Genomic DNA, 16,057 nt, shown 5'->3' with positions numbered 1-16,057 from the left:
GGGAAGTTTGGAGGGTGCAATATTAACGCCACTAACCACACAGATTAATTCATCTTTGTCACAAGCCTGAGAGGCTCCCTTCTCTTTTTAAATCTGCCAGATATCAGTACTACTTCCCTGGGGAAGTGATTTGGGAGAGTCCCGCTTTGAGGCCACAGGAAAAAAGATCAAACAAGATCTTCAAACGAGCACAGACCTTAAGTGGATCATGTAGCCTGAATGGGTGCAGCTCTGAAGAAAAATGACATACAACACATTGCAGGAGAAGAGGAGATGGGGACATACTGGCCAAGATCCAACATAACCATCCCTGACTTAGCCACCGCAAAAACCACAGTGGAAACAAGAAGGCAAAACCATGGCTATTAAGCTGTCATCAGAAGACAGCCAACCACTAAGACCTGTTATGTCTGCCTTGAAGGGATGATGCTGATCTTCTCTGGAGCCAGCCCTAGGCTATCGAAGGATCTCACACCTCCTGTTCTTGCCCACATGCACCCTACCTACACTACCCACATGCTACACTACCTGCTCTACCCACACATGCACTCTACCTCCCCACACTCACTTTACAGATCCAACACTTTAACTTACACTAGTGCCTCCAAACAGTGCCAGGCTGCACTTGAGTAGATTGAAACTGCCATGAAGGACTGTAGAAAAGCCCAAAGTAGTGCTGTTCCACAATGGGTACCTCCTGCCTCTTCCATCAGCTTTGTTTTTGGACCAGTTCAGTCACTTAATCACTGGCTTTCTAGAGACAGTGATTTTCTCCCTCAACATCTCTCTATGCTTCTAGCTCTCTTTTTCTGTAGTTTGCATAAAGGCTGATTTCCCATTAAGCGAAGGTAGCCAGGAACGATCTATTCAACTCTCTTGCACTCTGTTCTGGCACCCATATGGTGGAGAACATCCAGCATCCAGAGATGAGTATATCACAGATCCTGTGCTGGGTAGCTTTTGCGAGGGACAATGTTGTTTAAAAGTAGTTCTATACATCCAAATCACAAATGCATACCCTGGGAACCCTTGCATCTTTCTTTCATTCCTTGTCTCTGCTTCACAGGTCCTGTTCCACAGCAGTTTTGTAGAGATTTCCCTCACAATCATTGAGATTATCCATTTACCTGGTGCTGTTATAGTCTGAGCTGTCCATGTAGAACGGCACCCTGTGGCTTCTCTGGGGAATGGACATTGTAGTATCTCTGGAAAGAGGATAGTGATTAGGAAAGGAAGTGATACAATCTCAAGCAATGAATTTGAGCACATGAAGGATTCTCACAAGTGATGAGAATCTTGGCTGCATTTCTCCCTGTTTGGCATCAAAATCGCCCATTCACCACAGCCATCCATGAAAACAGGAGCTCACTAGCATGCTTAGACCAAGGGAGTCGGTAAGAAATGTGTCAGGATACTCCAGATAGTGAACAAATCTAACAGCACGGTATTATTTGGGTTAACCAGCCTGGATTCCCCCCTTTTGACTCCTTACCTTCCAGCAGTGGGATTAAATTCACAGGATTCTTTAGCACTAGCACTGTCATATCTGCTGCTTCTAGGGCTACTTCTGCCATCATAAACTGTCCCTTGGTAATCCGTGGCAGGTCTGGCAAGGAAGCACAAAGTCTTGATTACATCATACCAGGAATCACTGGAGTCCCCACACCAACTTATTGATATTTTGTCTCAGGAGTCAGTATCATGCAGTTCCTCCTCTGCTCTGCAGAACTTTGCTGGTTCTGCAGCAGAAGCTCTGAAGTTAAGAAAGCAGACTCAAAATCTAATGCTTGAGAATAAAACCAAAGCAGTCCATAAGTGGTTGCATCCTGAATACTGTTTCCTTTCCAGGTGCTCACCAAAATCACCACTGCAACATCTACAGGGCTGAACTGCTGACCAGCTGGCCAGTCTGGCTATCAGACCCACACATTTTCAGTTCTCCAAAACAGAACTCATTATCTGAATGGCTTTAATCTGCAGGCAGAGCTGTTGTTCTTTCAAAAGCAAAAATGTGCTGTAATGGTCATTCTTTTCTTGCAAGTGCTCTGGGGCACAGATTATGTTTACATTGTATGTTAAGACTTTGATCCTGATTAGACCTTCAGGCAACTGTATAACTTAATATTAAACAATGCTGAAAAACACCAGAAAGCTACATTAAAGAGAGAAAGAGGGGTCAGCTAAGCTCATCATAAGATGAGAGAAAGCCTGCCCTGGGCAAGACATGCACTTGGCGTGTGATACAAACCAAAGGGGAGAACCCTTTTTTCTTTTTCTTTTATTTATTTATTTATTTTTGTCTACAGCACTGCAAAGAGACATGTCAGCACCACACAGTGCCATGCTGGTGATGAGAGGAAACAAGGAACAATAAAGGTCTGTCCCATTTTTTCTGGTCCTAGTCCACAAATGCCCTCAAATGCAAATGAGTGCTTTGTTACACTAGGCTCTGTGAAAGATGGTAAAAGAGGTGAAAAGCCACATTCAGATCACACGAGTGTAGGTGCATAGAGTAGTTATAAGTACATGCCTCTTACGGAGTGGAGGGTCATGAGAAATAGAAAACTTAGATCTCTCCCAAATCAGTATCTCCGCAGTTACAGAGGATTAGCAGATGTGTATTTTACACATCTGCCAGGTCTGTAAGCAGAGCAATTATTAACACAGATGTCCTGAATCCTGTGTTCAGCCCTTTGGGTCCAAAGAGGATCTTGTAAAATATGTTTTGACAGCTGGCCATCCTGTTGCTTCCTCTGGGAACAAAATCCACTGCCTGTTTGCACTTCTTTATGCAATGATCCTCCAACCTGGACCAGAGTTCCTGTCAGACACTTCTGTGCCAGCAGCTTTCACTCTGTCTCTGCATCCCCTGTCCCCAAACCCTTACCTTTGAGTGCTGAATACTTGGCTGGCTATATAGGATGGCATCCTGTGACTGGGTGCTGACACACTGGTGTTATAAGGCTGGCGGTCCACATACAGTGGCATAGGATGTTGGGTCTCGTATGCACTGAGAGTACTCTCTTTAGAGCTGAAGTTAGACCTGCGAACAAATTAGAGCCAATCTGACAATAAAGCCAATGAATGTATTTGCTATGACTAGCCCACACAAGTATTCAGAAATTGCAGAGGGCAGGATCATGCCTCTCTCTATTGGCAACAAGGAAAACCTAGGACAATATGCTATTAAAGGGTTCTTAAAATTAGTTAGAAAGGCAGAAGTCTGTACTATTTCCCATCTATACAGCAGCTGATTTTCCAGCACGATAAATGGCTACAAGATTCAGCAATGCTCTAAGCAAATTTGATGCCTAATATTAAAGATAAGCCAGCATATTTGGGGTGAAATCCTAGCCCTACTATTCCTTTTGTCAATATAAGTTGACTAGTATACATTGTATGAATTTACACAGGTCTAGGAGTTCAGTCAGGGCTATATAAAGAAACAGGACTTGCAAAGGATGAAGACTTCAGCACTGTTGATGGTTAGAAGCAATGAGATAGTCCCATTGTACCTTGCTGCCATCAGATTAGGTTCATTGCATATCGGGGCTCCCAGGCTCTCATGGTGACTATCTCTGGTGGTAGAGGCTTGTTCTTCATAAGCTGGAGTGACCCTTGTCAGGAGGGAAAAAAATTGTTAGCAGCTTTAGCACTTGTATTTGAGCCTACCCACCGTGGCGGGTAAATGCAACAGTATCATGATTATGCTGGGTTCTGATTTCAGCTCCCTCTATTGGCACTAGTCACAAAAAGAGCATTAGTAACGCCTTCAAACAGGGATTAGTCAGGGGCATGCAGGAGAACACAAGACGTGTGAGACAACAGCAAAGACAAGTCTGGTCCCCTCATTCCATACCTTTCCAGGCAAGAGTCAGATTTGTTTGCCCATTGGCTTTCTGGAGCAGTGATGCTGCTTTCTCTAGGTAGGGAGCTGGACCTATCAAGACAAAAGACCATTATCATCTTTAAAGATGCAACAGAGCATAGGAGAATTGTAGGATGTAGATACAACCCGTGGTGAATCTCCTGCCTCAGGAAAAGTATTCCTGCATGAGAGGATGCCAGATAATCCACAGAGATGTGAAAAAAAAAAAACAAAGGAAAAATACAGCTCTCTTCAAATACAACTGAAAGAAAAAAATATAGCTCTTGATAACCATCAGTTACCTGTATACTCTTTCCAAATTTGAATTCATTTAACTATAATCATCATGGTTTATCTAGTACCTCTGCATTATATTTTAGACTGCTAAGAGTGTAACCTGGCCTCATCTGGATGCCATCTCAGATACATATGCACTAGATTTCTGCACCCACTGCAGAGCAACCCCAGATTTGCATCTCTTCATTAATCTAGGGAAAAGTTTGTTCACTTCTTTTGTCCGTTTTTGTGTGTTTGTGCACCTCTCTACATGAACACTAACCCCTCGTGGAATATTTGATATCCTGTGTAAATGTAGAAAATCTGAAACTAGCATGGATTCTTGTACCAAAACTCTACATTTAATCAGACTCTGGGAAATTAATTCTCAAAATGCTTTCAAAGATCCTACCCTGAAATGCTGAGGCTGATGAAAGAAGAGACAACATTTACACTCGGTTTTAGCTGAGGGCTTGCCTTCACCATCATAAATTCTGTTCCTACAATTTCAGAAAGTAAGCAGATAAGCCAACAAGGAGAATTGGTACAGTCATCCAAGAGAGAGCCAAATCTATATATTTTGATTATTTTACAACAAAAGTAGGTATCTCAAATTCTTACTTCTGGCAAAACACTAACGTTGACTGAAGTTTAATTTTTACAATAGACTCCCACCGAAGTTGGGATATTCTGAGTAAGCGTATAGAGAAGACACATTTGTCCAGGAGCTCAGCCTCAACAGCAAATGTCTGCTTGAACGGTCACAGCTTGGAGAAAATACAAAGCTGATAGATTTAGCCCGTAGTGTAAGGGTTAATCTAAGTCACAACACCTGCTTTTGCTGCAAGCTAAGGACATACACATGAATAGGTACAAGGGTTCAGGTGGGTGTGTAGTAATATTGTCTCTCCTTGGCTGTATTTGCTTGATGTCCTGTACTAACTTGAATCTAAATGTTTAATGAAAATAACTATATCCAAGAGAAAAAAGTAGGAGATAACTCCAAAGTCCTTTGGTGGAGGAATGCTGCAGAAATGCTCGTGACTCCTCCCCTGCTCAGTCTGATCCAAACTCACTGCACCTGGAAGCCTTAAGAGTCTCAGATCAGAGCTCTGCATTTCTTTCAGTAACTTGGAAACTTGGTAAGCTTTAAAGTTTATCCATAGGAAGGCCATGATGAGGGGATAGGCAGGGGATTGCCTGATTTTCTCACTTTGTTGGGGGCTGCTGGAGAAAATGGGGCAGTTTCCTCTCTGCATCTTTTTTCTTCAGCGGTCTAACTTTCATTCACATCCCTGAGGACTGGGAATGATCTGTCCCAGTACATTCTGCCTTCCCTCAAGATGAAGAACTACTATTTGTGGTATATCTGGGATAGCTCCCTTCATTGAAAGTACCCAGCAGTACAAAAGGGCACTAACATTATTGCTCTCTCCTGGCTGTTTTTCCCAATGTCATTTCTTGAGCTCCCACCTCCACAGTTCTCACCAACACGCTGTCCGTTGTGCCACCACTCACTACGCATCTCTATGTGCATTCAGGAAGAAAGCCCAGCTTGGTAACTCCTGACCTCAAACACAGCATCCTCAGTCCCCTTCTCCAGAGCCACTTGCAGTCAGTTCCCCATGTTTGTTCATCAGAATAAGAAATCCCATCATTTCTCTTGCCTTCTTGAACTGGCTTCTTCACTCTGCACACAGGGCAGGCTCCCCTTGTTAACGTCTGTGCTCCTGCTGGTGCTGTCCTTGGGGTATGTCCTGGACCTGAGGGAGAAGAGCAGCCTGGATTACAAGCTTATTTGGAGATGAGCTGCTCACTGAAACACATGTGTGAGGAAACCCAGTTTGCCTAAGAGCTTCAACCCTTCAAATTTAGTGGGAAAATACAGACAAAAGGAAAGAAATTAATGCACAAAATCCTTCCTTTTGGACACTTTTCCCTCCACTGTTTCACAGGAAGCAGGCTGAACACACACACAGCTATCGCAAACCCAGTGGAGTCACAGAGCAGTAAGGAGGTGGTAAGGAAAATAGTCACGTGCCCAAGGTGACCAAAGTGCAGCCTGACATCTGATGCTGCCCAGGGAATTTCTGAAATGAGACCCAGCATTATCATGGAGGCGTTGCCACATGCCGGAGTGTGTTGCTTATTGGCAACTGAAGGTCTAGGCAGCAACTCCTGGCAGTCCAGCTGAACAGTGTTTGATGCCTCCGGCTAATTAGGATGTTTTCTTTCATTTTATATAAAACCATGTTAAGAGGGTAGCTCAATACGAGTACACTAGCATCAGGCATTCAGAGGTAACCTAGGAGAAGGTTTTATCCATGTGCTGATGTAGGGGAGGACATGCAGGGCAATAACTCTCAGCCTACAGGCAAAGGCAGGGGGGTTATTCTCTGATTCTTTACTTAGCCATCCTCTGTTCAAACTCAGCATGTTCCTTTGATCTGGGAGATTCTGGGTGAGTGTCATGATCAGGAGGTTCTTCTTGCTTCTCAGTATGGTTGTTTGAGTCAGAAAACCTAAAATAAAGATCTCTGCTGAAGGCGGTGAAGAAAAAACATGCTGAGGTGGGTAGATATCCATTCCCTAGACGGACAGGGAACAGGAGTCACTGTTTGAGCCTGAGCTACTGCAAACTGCCCTAGGGATTTAGATGCTCAATTCTCACCAGATCTAATGGGAACTGTGTATAAATCCCATTCCAACTTGGAGAAGATTTTGCAGCATTTGTAAATGCCTGGATAGTACTTAGTGAGATCTCTGTAGCAGAAGCTGAAGTTTGCCACGCCTATCCCAAGGGAACAATGCTGATGCCAAAGGACTTTGTTTCTGCCCTGACAGCACATGACATATCTCATCCAGCTGGCTCTCCCCTGACAGTACAGGTGAGATTGTGTGGCACTTAGAACGTGCCATTAGAAATCCTCCCTCCTGGGTGCAAAGCAGAGGAGCATTTCTGTGTTCTCAGTTACACTGGGAACAGAGTAAGACAAGAAGTATCAAGTGAATAGCTACTTTGAGTGACTCCTATGGATCACTTACCCTTCTGGGTGCAGCTCTGATTTACGTTCATCTATGGCCCGTGTGGTCTCATGCCCCCTTTCTCTAGGGGTGGTCTCCTCTTCGTACCCTTGGGCAGACCTAGCAAAGGAAGAGAAACCTCACTCATGCAATGACTGTCAGTACCAAAAACAAATGACAGCTCAGTTCAGTGCACATTGAAAGGTAGGAAAGGCACAGGGCTTCAGTGGAGGATACTCCAAGCGCTAAGCTGTATTCAGTACAATAAAGCACTGACTTCAGCATGGCACTAAGCGCTGCTTAACTGCTTGGACTTCAATGGACAATCCAAGCAGCACCATTTTCACAGGGCAAAATTAGTTCTTTAAAATACTAGTCCAAATTATGTTTACTCTAGACAAACATGCTGCTTTCTATCATGAAAATAGACTTACGAAATCTTGGTTCACTTACAGAAGCCAGATCATAAATCAGGACTGTGTATGTCAGGACAGATGAAAATGTCTGATTATGGTGTTTTATCATTTTTGAGGCTAAATTTCTAGTGTTACTCCCTCTGCAATATTCTGGAGATTTTCTTGTAGCCAGTCCCACTCATTCAGCGTATCCAATGACATTATTCAACACAGCTTCACCTCCCCCTGCCTTTCTCAATCAAACACCCTTTTCTCAAAGTACACGGAGATTTTCCACTGGATCTTTGGAGTAACAGTGTTGCTGTTTCCCAGATAAGAGCTGGATCTATCAGAGAAGGAGTCCTTCCAGCATGCTAAGTACAGAGGTGGACTCTGAGGGAACTGCTTGGGAAATGGCTGAGTTGGAGCCATGCTTTGTGAGGCACAATACACTAATGCTCTTTACAGATCTCTAATGTGGAAGATTATCCAGAGTTTTCTGCCCAGTGGTACAGTTCCAGATGATGAGTACTAGCCAAGGAAACCTGACCTCAGTCATGCTTGCAAGGAAGAATGATGAACACAAAGTGCTGGACTGAGAAGACACATGACCTATTCCTTCCTTTCTCTACATCTTTGGGATGAGAGCTTTAAAAGGAGGCTTAATTCTGTGCAGTCCAGAGCATCTGGATTTCAGATTTACATTAATCCTCAGTATCATTCATACTCCTGCTAAATCTATCCCACTCTTACCTTTTAAAATAATATTCTGTGTTTTCTGGGTGCACAGTGGTTCTGTCAGTGAGAGGACTGGGGACATTAGACCTGTCAAAGGAAGGAATCAACAGCTTCACGGCTTGCCAAAGGCTTTTAAAGTGCTTCAAGATGGTGTTCAGAGGAGTCATTGTATAAAATAACAATAATGCATTTTATATGAGACCAGAAGATAGAAAGTAATTTTCTCAGAAAACTGCTTTTCCTTCAGAAAAAAAAACATTCTCACTATCCCTAATCTAGTAAAATAGAGACTATTAGTGGAACCAGTGTAGTTACTTGGCCTAAATTTGCACAAGTCCTGGCCAGATATATCACTCTTCTGTTCTGTCACAGATCATGCTCCTGGGACAAAGCACAACATGAATGTTTTGGGAGAAGATGCTCCTACATTACTAGCACCAACTATAGGGCTTAGGCTTTACTCTATCCTACATGGGTCTCTGTGGTCTTCCTCACCTCAGTTAGGAGGTAGAAAGACATCATTTACTTATTTCAAGTCTCAAGACTCAAAACAACCATCTAAACTAGGAGAAGAAAGCAAGCTTCTGGGAGTTTAGTGTGTTTGGTGCCGATAGTGGCAATTCTGTCCTGACTTTTTGCCTCCAACATTGTTAGAGGAGCAAGCACACTCTAAAAAATACGTAGAATGGAAGCATTTTTGAGATCAACACAAAAAAACAATAAGAAAAGGGAACTGGAATAGCAAAAAGCTGCTCTAGCAGAAAGGTTGATGACTGACCGTGAACAGAAAGAATCCTGATCCCACTCTCTGGCCACTTTGGATTTTCTATGTCCCTTCATTTTGGTGTGCAATTTTGATTTTGCTTCCATTTCTACGGTAAATAAGGTTTTTATTCTCCTGCCCATACATATGCTTGCTAGCAATACAATGAATAGCAGCATCAGTCCCTGACCTTGCAGCTTCAGACTTTGCATCATCCAGGTATGGAGAGACCTCATACTGACAGTGCAGCTTTGTTGTAGCATCTGCAATTTTGTCCCCGCAACCAGAGTTGGACCTGCTAAGAGAAGCAAATTTATGGGTCACAGAAGGAAGCCTGGTAGGTTGGAAAATGGAGTAAAAAGTAATAACATCAAACATGAGATTTTCCTGTTTGGAACATTATGTCTTTTCCTACCTCCTGCTTAGCTCAGTAATTTCCCTGTAGCAGATCTGAAGAGCAGAGACAGATCCAAACAACTTATGCCAGTGCAAGGAAAGAAACTGAAAGGTCTCAGCACATTTTGAGCTGATGCATCAGGTTCACATCCCTTTGTAAGTGCATGCAAATGCTGCTCCCAGAATACATTTGTTAGGGCAGTACTATGTCAGGAAAGAACCCTATCACTCTAAAGTTAAGAAGAAAAGGTGAATTTTACAGTGTTAATAGGCTTTACACTTACTTTGGTGGATAAAATGCATTGGTGGTGTCTGTGTTTTCTGGGTAACTGAAAAGGAGAGAAATCAACTTCACAAAGTATCTTTGCTGCGAATAATGTTATGCAATTATTTACTTGTGCATTAAAAAGAAGAAGGAATCCCTAAATCTTCTCAAATATGTTCCTCTGTGTATTTTTATAGGTAAAACAGCAAGACATTTTGGAGAAATTCAGTGTGTATCAAATGCAAAGGAGCAGTCAGTAACCTTCAACATCATCAACATATGAAAGATGTCAGTGGTACGGAGTCATATTCAAGCCAAGGCACTGCCAAATGCAGTGGGATGTCCTACTGCCCACAGCTACAGCACAGGCACTTCCATCTGCATGCACAGAAAGGAAGGTTCACTTCAGGCTTGCTGACAAGATGGGGAACTTCAGGTGTCTGATCCCAAACTGTATGCTTTTGTTTTCTTGTTTCCTGGCCATGGGCAGTGATAAAGCACATGGGTGAACGGCTTTCACTAAACTTCTCTTCTGCATGCCACAGTCTTTCTGGGGGCTGCACCTTTCCTCCCTCACTTCCACTTTCTCAGGCAGGACACAAGAACAGCCACAGCCAAAAAGAGCAGTTTGCAACCTCTTTTGATTTAAAGTTTTAAAATTTTTCCAGTGAGGGTGCAGATTACCTAGAACTGATGTGAAATAGACTGCTATACAGACAGCTGCACACTGCCACAGAGCAGGTAGGTACTGAGCTGTTTTAGTGGATCACCTTTACTGGATCTCTGAGAATCAGCCATCAGACTCACAGAGGTTTCTGGACCAAATTAAACCACTGTGCCTCCAGCAAGATCCACTGACGCAGCAGTGAAGAGCCCAAGTGTGTAGACCAAGTTTTTTTTAGAAAGGGGCCTCTTGTTGCAAAAGTAAGTAGGTAGAGGGAGACAGGGTGCCTAGAGATACATGGCAAATGGAGCTTTTAAAAATAAAGAAACATTTAAGTTCTGGAATTGCTTTAAGTTTGAGAGCAAATTTTGAAAATGCAGAAATGACCCAAAAAAGCAAAGTATATTTTTTCTTGTATCACAAAAATAAAGAAAAAAAAATGGAACAAAATATCAAAACTAACTTTTAATTTGAAAAAGGCTATTTCCCCCCCTTCCTAAATAACATTTTAGAGAAACTGCTGCAGTGCTGTAAAGTAGAGATTGAACTGTGTTTTTCCATCAATAAATTACCATCAGGAGCTTCCATATAGCTCTAGAGCAGCAGTTTACTATTTGCACAATGCTCAAATCAATGATGGAATTGCACACTAACTCTACCTTCCATTTGTGGAAACTGCGGTTGCTCTGGAGGCCGATTCATCCCATGAGAATAGCTCAGACTTTTGCTTGAGATGTTTGTCACTAGAAAAAGGAAAACATTGGTAAGCTACAACCTGATAGTATTTATACTGTATCATCACAGGACACTGTACTGACAGTTAGGAGGAGCACAAAATGGGGCTAGCCCAATACATCGAGATGGGAAGGGCCAACTTTTTATGTACTACGGGTCTGATTCCAGTTCACGGGGCACTCAGAGAAATTCTTTGCTCTCTGGAATGACATACTGATAACCCCTTTGCTCAGGCAAGCACAAGTACCCTAGGATAGCCGCTTTCTGTCTGTTCATGTGCCAGATTGGCCTTCCTACAGGTCCAGTGGGACCCCTTTGTGCCCAGCTACACCCATCACTCATTCCCTCAGACTGGCCAAGATGTGTGTCTGTCTCCTTCCCTGTCAATTATATCTCTCCAGTTTTATGTGGTTTAAATAATAAGGCATCCTCTAATTTCTCTGGGAGACTGAATCACAATTAGGAGCAGCCATGTGATCTAAATGATCCTTAACCACCATGAGTGGCTTATAATCAGGCCTTCCCCACAATGACATACAGGGACATATTTATCCTTTATATCCTATTTAAATATAGGCCTTGACTGAATGACCATGACAACAGTCCAGCTTCTACTTTTTCTCTAGGGCTATAAATTTTGCTTCACTCTGAGGTACTGGTTTGGCAACATTTCTAGCTTTTTATTCACCATCAAGAGATAGAAAGTGTTTTGCATTTGACTCTACATGCTACAGAAACTCATTGGGTAAATCCAAGCCTTCTACAGCTACTTAAGCTGAACATAGTGAGAGGTGAAGGACAAATGGACAATCTGGCTTGCTCCAATCTAGACATAGCAATTCTGAGTGATAACACTGAGAACAAAAAGAATCCTGCTAACATGGGATATATTTCAGAAATCTGAAACAGACTTCCGTGTACAGTCCAGAGGACAGAGATTACTGGACATAAGCACACAAGTAGGGAGTGATCTCTCTCCATAGGGCTAGAAGATATGACCATGGTTAAATTCAGAGGCATCTGTACAGGCAGAAACAACAGAATTCCTTGGGCAGAACTAGCTAACTGCTCCACTGTTCAGTTACTAAGTGAAGAATGCTCTCCCCCAGAGAGGAACTACCTCTTCCTCAGAGGAAATGGGGAAAACAAGGGACACCACACAGGACACTGTCTTCTGTACAACATGAATGTGAATCTAGACCAGCCAGCAGCACCCAGGCTTAAAGTATGTGATGCTTTCTGTCTACAGCTAGGCTGGGTTGCTTCCTCCTTGGAGGTCCCTTCCCAGGGCTTCTCATTTGCTTTGCCACTGAAGATAATCAGGATAAATTTCCTGATATGCGAATTTATTCATGCTTTCTTACACACACAGCCCAGGATTCCCAAAGGGTGAGAGATGCATATGCACTAAAGTGCTGAAAATAACTCTGGCACTTCTGAAACACCATATAAACTGTCCTGGATCTGCCAGGTTTCTTTCTCCCTAAAAAGAAACCAAGAAGAGCGCTGGGTCTTCAGTGCATCTACTGTTATTTGATGAAAATATCTAAGTCAGGAGACCATGCACCCTGATCATGCTGCTCTCCACTCCCAAGGTTGAGAGAGAGGGCCATCTTCAGTAGCAGTGTGGATCTACGGGCTGAATCACACTCCAGAAGTGTCTGTCTCCAAAAACAGAAGAGCAAGTTTTGGGCAAGCAGGATCTTCAGGTGAGCACTCAAGGTAGGAGAGAGGAGTGTGGGTCCTGTCATTCAAAGGGCCTGACACCTTATTGAATGAGTGAAGCATTCATGACCATAGCTGTGAGTTCCCTGCCTCACCTGTGCAAATATGTAGTGTCAAAGCTCGGAAGAGCTCTGTCTCTTGAGCTCTGCCCACAGCACCTGTGTCTATGGCTTTCAGTTCCTTCTTAGTTTCCTCTATATCCTAGAATTATTTATACTTTCCCAATGTCCAGCCTTCCCTGATCACCAGCAGACTTTCTACAGAGTGCAGAGGAACAGAACCAAAATTAGCAGGAGCCATCAGTGACTTAGGCTCAGTGTTGTACCATGCAGGCCTTGTACCACAAATGCCGTGGAAGAAGCTCCATGAGGAGGGCAGCGGGAGGGCAACTGGAGCAGTAAGAAAACTGTAAAGAGATTCTTTAGGGACAGCGCCAGAGAGGCAAATCCCTGAGGGAGGTGAAGGAGGAATAGAAAAACCTGACAAGTCGCAGCCTAGTCAGCAGATGATGCTCTTGGAGAGCAGCCCAGGACCATGACTGGAGAGATCCCATCTGTTTGAGACCACTAGCAGGTATGTATCATTGCTGAGCAAAAAATGGGGTTATGTTTTATGTTCAGCAGCACAGATGAGCTTTTCTCAATTACTTACCCATCCCCATACTGTGACCTAGTTTCAGATGAGAAATTCTCATTAGAGGCCTGTCTGTTTTCACCATTTCTACAAGCAAAACAACAAGAATGATTAGGTAGGAAAGATATGGGGACACAGTTTGGAGCATAGGAAGTTTAAGGCAAGGTCCTTGTTGGAAGTGTGATGTGTGCAGTGCAGGGACTGGATTAAAACAAAAGTCAGACCAGTCTGGAAGATAGAAAACTGCATTTTTTGTGCTCATACTCTGATCAGAAAGAATGGAGTGACGTTCGAGCTGCAGGAGGCCCACAGCTTCCAAATGAGCATATTTCCTCCCTGATTGCCAACGCTTTTGTAGAGCACTGCTTCCTTTGTATCCTCGTTCTATAGTATTTATTGTTTTGCAACTGCAGTGTCCAGAACAATCATGTATCTGGGCAAATAAAACAAAGTAGAGCCACACTTGCCCATCAACATCTCTGTTGTTATCACAGTGGAGCTTTAGAAAGCTACAGAGACAACAGACCTACCTGATTTCAGTATGAGTGGAGATTCTCTGTGAAGTTTCACTCAAGGATGTGGCTGTTTGGCTCTTACTGCTTGTTTCAGTGCTGCAAGACAAGGAAAAGAAAAAACTGTCATTCCTGAGCAAGCCGACTTCCCATTGCAGCTGACCAAAATTGTCCTGCACGAAACGTTCCTTCCTGTGAATAAATGAAACAGAAAACAAACATCACTGTTTGCAATACGTTCACTTACAAAGTATTCTTTATCATGAGCAATTCTTAAAATAAAAACACTGATATTACCATGAATATCCACCCTCTGCCAGTGAGATGCAGAGAGAAAAAACAACAACAGAAAGTCAGTGACCAAAGCACTGTTTTCAGTGATGTGGGAAACTATTTCAACATTTTTTAAATCATAGTCAGGAATTCAGACAAACAAACAGACAAAGCTGAAAGCAATTGAAAACCTGAAAATGATTCCACTATACACAATTGGCACAAGAGTTCAGCAGTTTTGGGTTTCCTCCCTCCCTGGAAATTGGTTTTAGGTTTCGACCACTTCTATTAGGATATTGTCTGATCATTGCGGGATATGCATAATTCCAGGCGTGAGATCTTTTTAAAATGGCTGCGTGGGTCTAAGAAAAGTGTCCCACGTATGAGGCTGACAAGTTTGCTGCACTTCACCTTTCAGAGTGGCACGCACAGAAGTCTCTGACTTACAGCTACACATGGGCTGATACAGCAGCAAAATAAGTCCAAGATATCCTGGCTGTACTAAAATCTTTACCTAGTGAGAGACATTGGCTGTTGTCCTTGGCTCATTCTGTGAAGACACAACTGTGTTTTTTCCTAGCGCATTAAAACTGACAAAACTACCCCAGAGTAATAAAGTATGAAAAGCAGAAGACTTCTTTTGTTTCATTTTCCTGTGGGGACCCATCCTGTGTGCCTGCCCACAGCTCTTGTGTCTGCCTCCTGGGCAGTGCGAGGCCAGGCCTTGCTGCACAAGGATCCACAGCAGCAGCTGCCCCCGCGCAGAGCTGTGCTGATGTGACTAATGCCTGCCTTTCTGCCAAAACGCTTTGCTGTCAGAAACTGGCTTTTCCTATCTGACACAGCTGTGATTGTTCCTATCCCCAACATTTGAGTTTGCACTAAAAAATAGCTTCTCCAAATGTACAGATTAAATTTCAGCCTATTCATAAAATTGTTCTCACTATATACATATGTGTAATATGCGAGGAAGGGAAGGCAACTGCTTCCCTGCCATGCCTCAGACCTATACGGCAATGGTACCGAATTGCAACTGAAATTCATGAGGCAGCTCCTTCATCCTGAAAACAAAGCGCACCAGGCTGAAAGGCCTCATCTACTGGACTCCCTGCTGGGCCCACTAAGGACCAGTGTGGCAGAGAAGCCAATAATGCTGCTGCCTGGCCCTAAGCCACCCCTCAGAGTGGGAATAGAGAGCTGAATCCTGAATTAAATGAATCTGCTTGAAAACAGAGAAGGATTCTCCCTCCTGCGACGAACAGTTCCACCTCCACATCAGTCTCACTCAGCCGTACACCACACGCCAGAGGTTCCCGACCAGTGCGGACTAGAAGAGGATGTCATCATTTCTCCTGTCTCCAGGACAGACACAGCCTGTCCCTAGGCCTTGCATGTCGTAGTAAGAAAACTCCAGCCTGTCTGCCACAGCTCTGTATGGCTCTGCACTCACTTGGGCTTAAGCATAGCCTTTGGAAAAGGTTGGTGGCTTGAAATGAGGCTAACGTTTACTGCCAAAGCAAAGATCAATTTAAAGATAATGAATCTCTCAGGTCATATCTATCTGTTGCTCTCAAGGCAGAATAATTAAATCTTAAGTCTAACAAAAGTTGTGAGCTGGCACAGGGGACTTGAAATAATGAGATATTGAATCTTTCATGCCCAGGTGATGGGGTCAGTTCAAGCAGCCACGGTTGCTAGTAAAAAAAAAAAAAAAAAAAAATCATTACTATCTGATGGCTGCCTGATGGAGAGGCAAGCTCATCAAAACCTCTCCGGACTCTTACTGGGGG

At 43.4% G+C, this 16,057-nt stretch overlaps 1 protein-coding gene across 1 annotated transcript in view; it reads right to left on the bottom strand.

Moving 5' to 3' along the window:
* The window catches only part of ZNF185 (zinc finger protein 185 with LIM domain), a 32,880-nt gene that overhangs the window by 5,501 nt on the left and 11,322 nt on the right, over positions 1 to 16,057 (bottom strand). The window contains exons 11-25 of the mRNA XM_062585057.1: positions 14,787 to 14,857; positions 14,013 to 14,100; positions 13,501 to 13,569; positions 11,049 to 11,132; positions 9,745 to 9,789; positions 9,255 to 9,359; positions 8,317 to 8,388; positions 7,190 to 7,288; positions 6,553 to 6,666; positions 5,812 to 5,907; positions 3,860 to 3,940; positions 3,516 to 3,617; positions 2,888 to 3,043; positions 1,509 to 1,606; positions 1,128 to 1,245 (exon numbers count right to left, since the gene is read on the bottom strand). Of these exons, the coding sequence (XP_062441041.1) occupies positions 1,128 to 1,245; positions 1,509 to 1,606; positions 2,888 to 3,043; positions 3,516 to 3,617; positions 3,860 to 3,940; positions 5,812 to 5,907; positions 6,553 to 6,666; positions 7,190 to 7,288; positions 8,317 to 8,388; positions 9,255 to 9,359; positions 9,745 to 9,789; positions 11,049 to 11,132; positions 13,501 to 13,569; positions 14,013 to 14,100; positions 14,787 to 14,857 (1,398 nt within the window). The remainder of the gene's footprint in view (positions 1 to 1,127; positions 1,246 to 1,508; positions 1,607 to 2,887; positions 3,044 to 3,515; positions 3,618 to 3,859; positions 3,941 to 5,811; positions 5,908 to 6,552; positions 6,667 to 7,189; positions 7,289 to 8,316; positions 8,389 to 9,254; positions 9,360 to 9,744; positions 9,790 to 11,048; positions 11,133 to 13,500; positions 13,570 to 14,012; positions 14,101 to 14,786; positions 14,858 to 16,057) is intronic.

The sequence above is a fragment of the Rhea pennata genome, chromosome 11 (assembly GCF_028389875.1).
Source record: "Rhea pennata isolate bPtePen1 chromosome 11, bPtePen1.pri, whole genome shotgun sequence".
NCBI classification, from domain to species: Eukaryota; Metazoa; Chordata; class Aves; order Rheiformes; family Rheidae; genus Rhea; species Rhea pennata.
Note: the sequence above shows the minus strand (reverse complement) of the source record. Positions and strands in the feature narration are given on the sequence as shown.